At 67.2% G+C, this 522-nt stretch overlaps 1 protein-coding gene across 1 annotated transcript in view; it reads right to left on the reverse strand.

The window, feature by feature from the left end:
- Positions 1-522, reverse strand: part of RAPGEF3 (Rap guanine nucleotide exchange factor 3) — a 10,200-nt gene that overhangs the window by 5,233 nt on the left and 4,445 nt on the right. The window contains exons 11-12 of the mRNA XM_035901427.1: positions 471-522; positions 54-204 (exon numbers count right to left, since the gene is read on the reverse strand). Of these exons, the coding sequence (XP_035757320.1) occupies positions 54-204; positions 471-522 (203 nt within the window). The remainder of the gene's footprint in view (positions 1-53; positions 205-470) is intronic.

A 522-nucleotide genomic window follows, 5' to 3' on the forward strand; every position in this document is an offset into this window, starting at 1 on the left:
CCCCCTGGGGGGACCCCCCCCCCCCTTTGGGGACACCCCCCTCCTCCCGGTACCTGCAGCAGAGCCGTGGTGCTGCGGTCGCCCTGCAGCAGCCGCCCGTAGAGCAGCACCCACTGGCTCACCAGCCGCAGGATCTTCCGCCGCTTGTGTAGGGAGTAGGTGGCCTTCTCCTGCTCCGAGCCCTCCAGCGGCTCCGCGCGGAAACTGGGACCAGTCAAGGGCACCAGCATGGGTGACACGGAGCTGGGGGCCCCCCCCTCCCCCCAAACCACATGTGCACCCAGGACTGGATGGGAGATGGGGACACCCCCTGTGCCCAAGAGCTTGGGGGATTCGGGGGCTCCCTTCACCCTGAGGTCCCACTGGGGTGACAGGGACCGAGCTGAGTGTGCTGGTCCCCAGCAGGGGGGTGGATGGCATAGGATGGAGAACAGTGCCCCCCCCCCCAAATTCCAGCTGCAGAAGGATATTGGTGTAGCAGGGCTCTGCAGAGCTGCGAGGTCGGCATGAAGACGGTGTAGG

This window comes from Egretta garzetta, unplaced genomic scaffold (assembly GCF_000687185.1).
Source record: "Egretta garzetta isolate BGI_Z169 unplaced genomic scaffold, ASM68718v1 scaffold799, whole genome shotgun sequence".
NCBI lineage: Eukaryota > Metazoa > Chordata > Aves > Pelecaniformes > Ardeidae > Egretta > Egretta garzetta.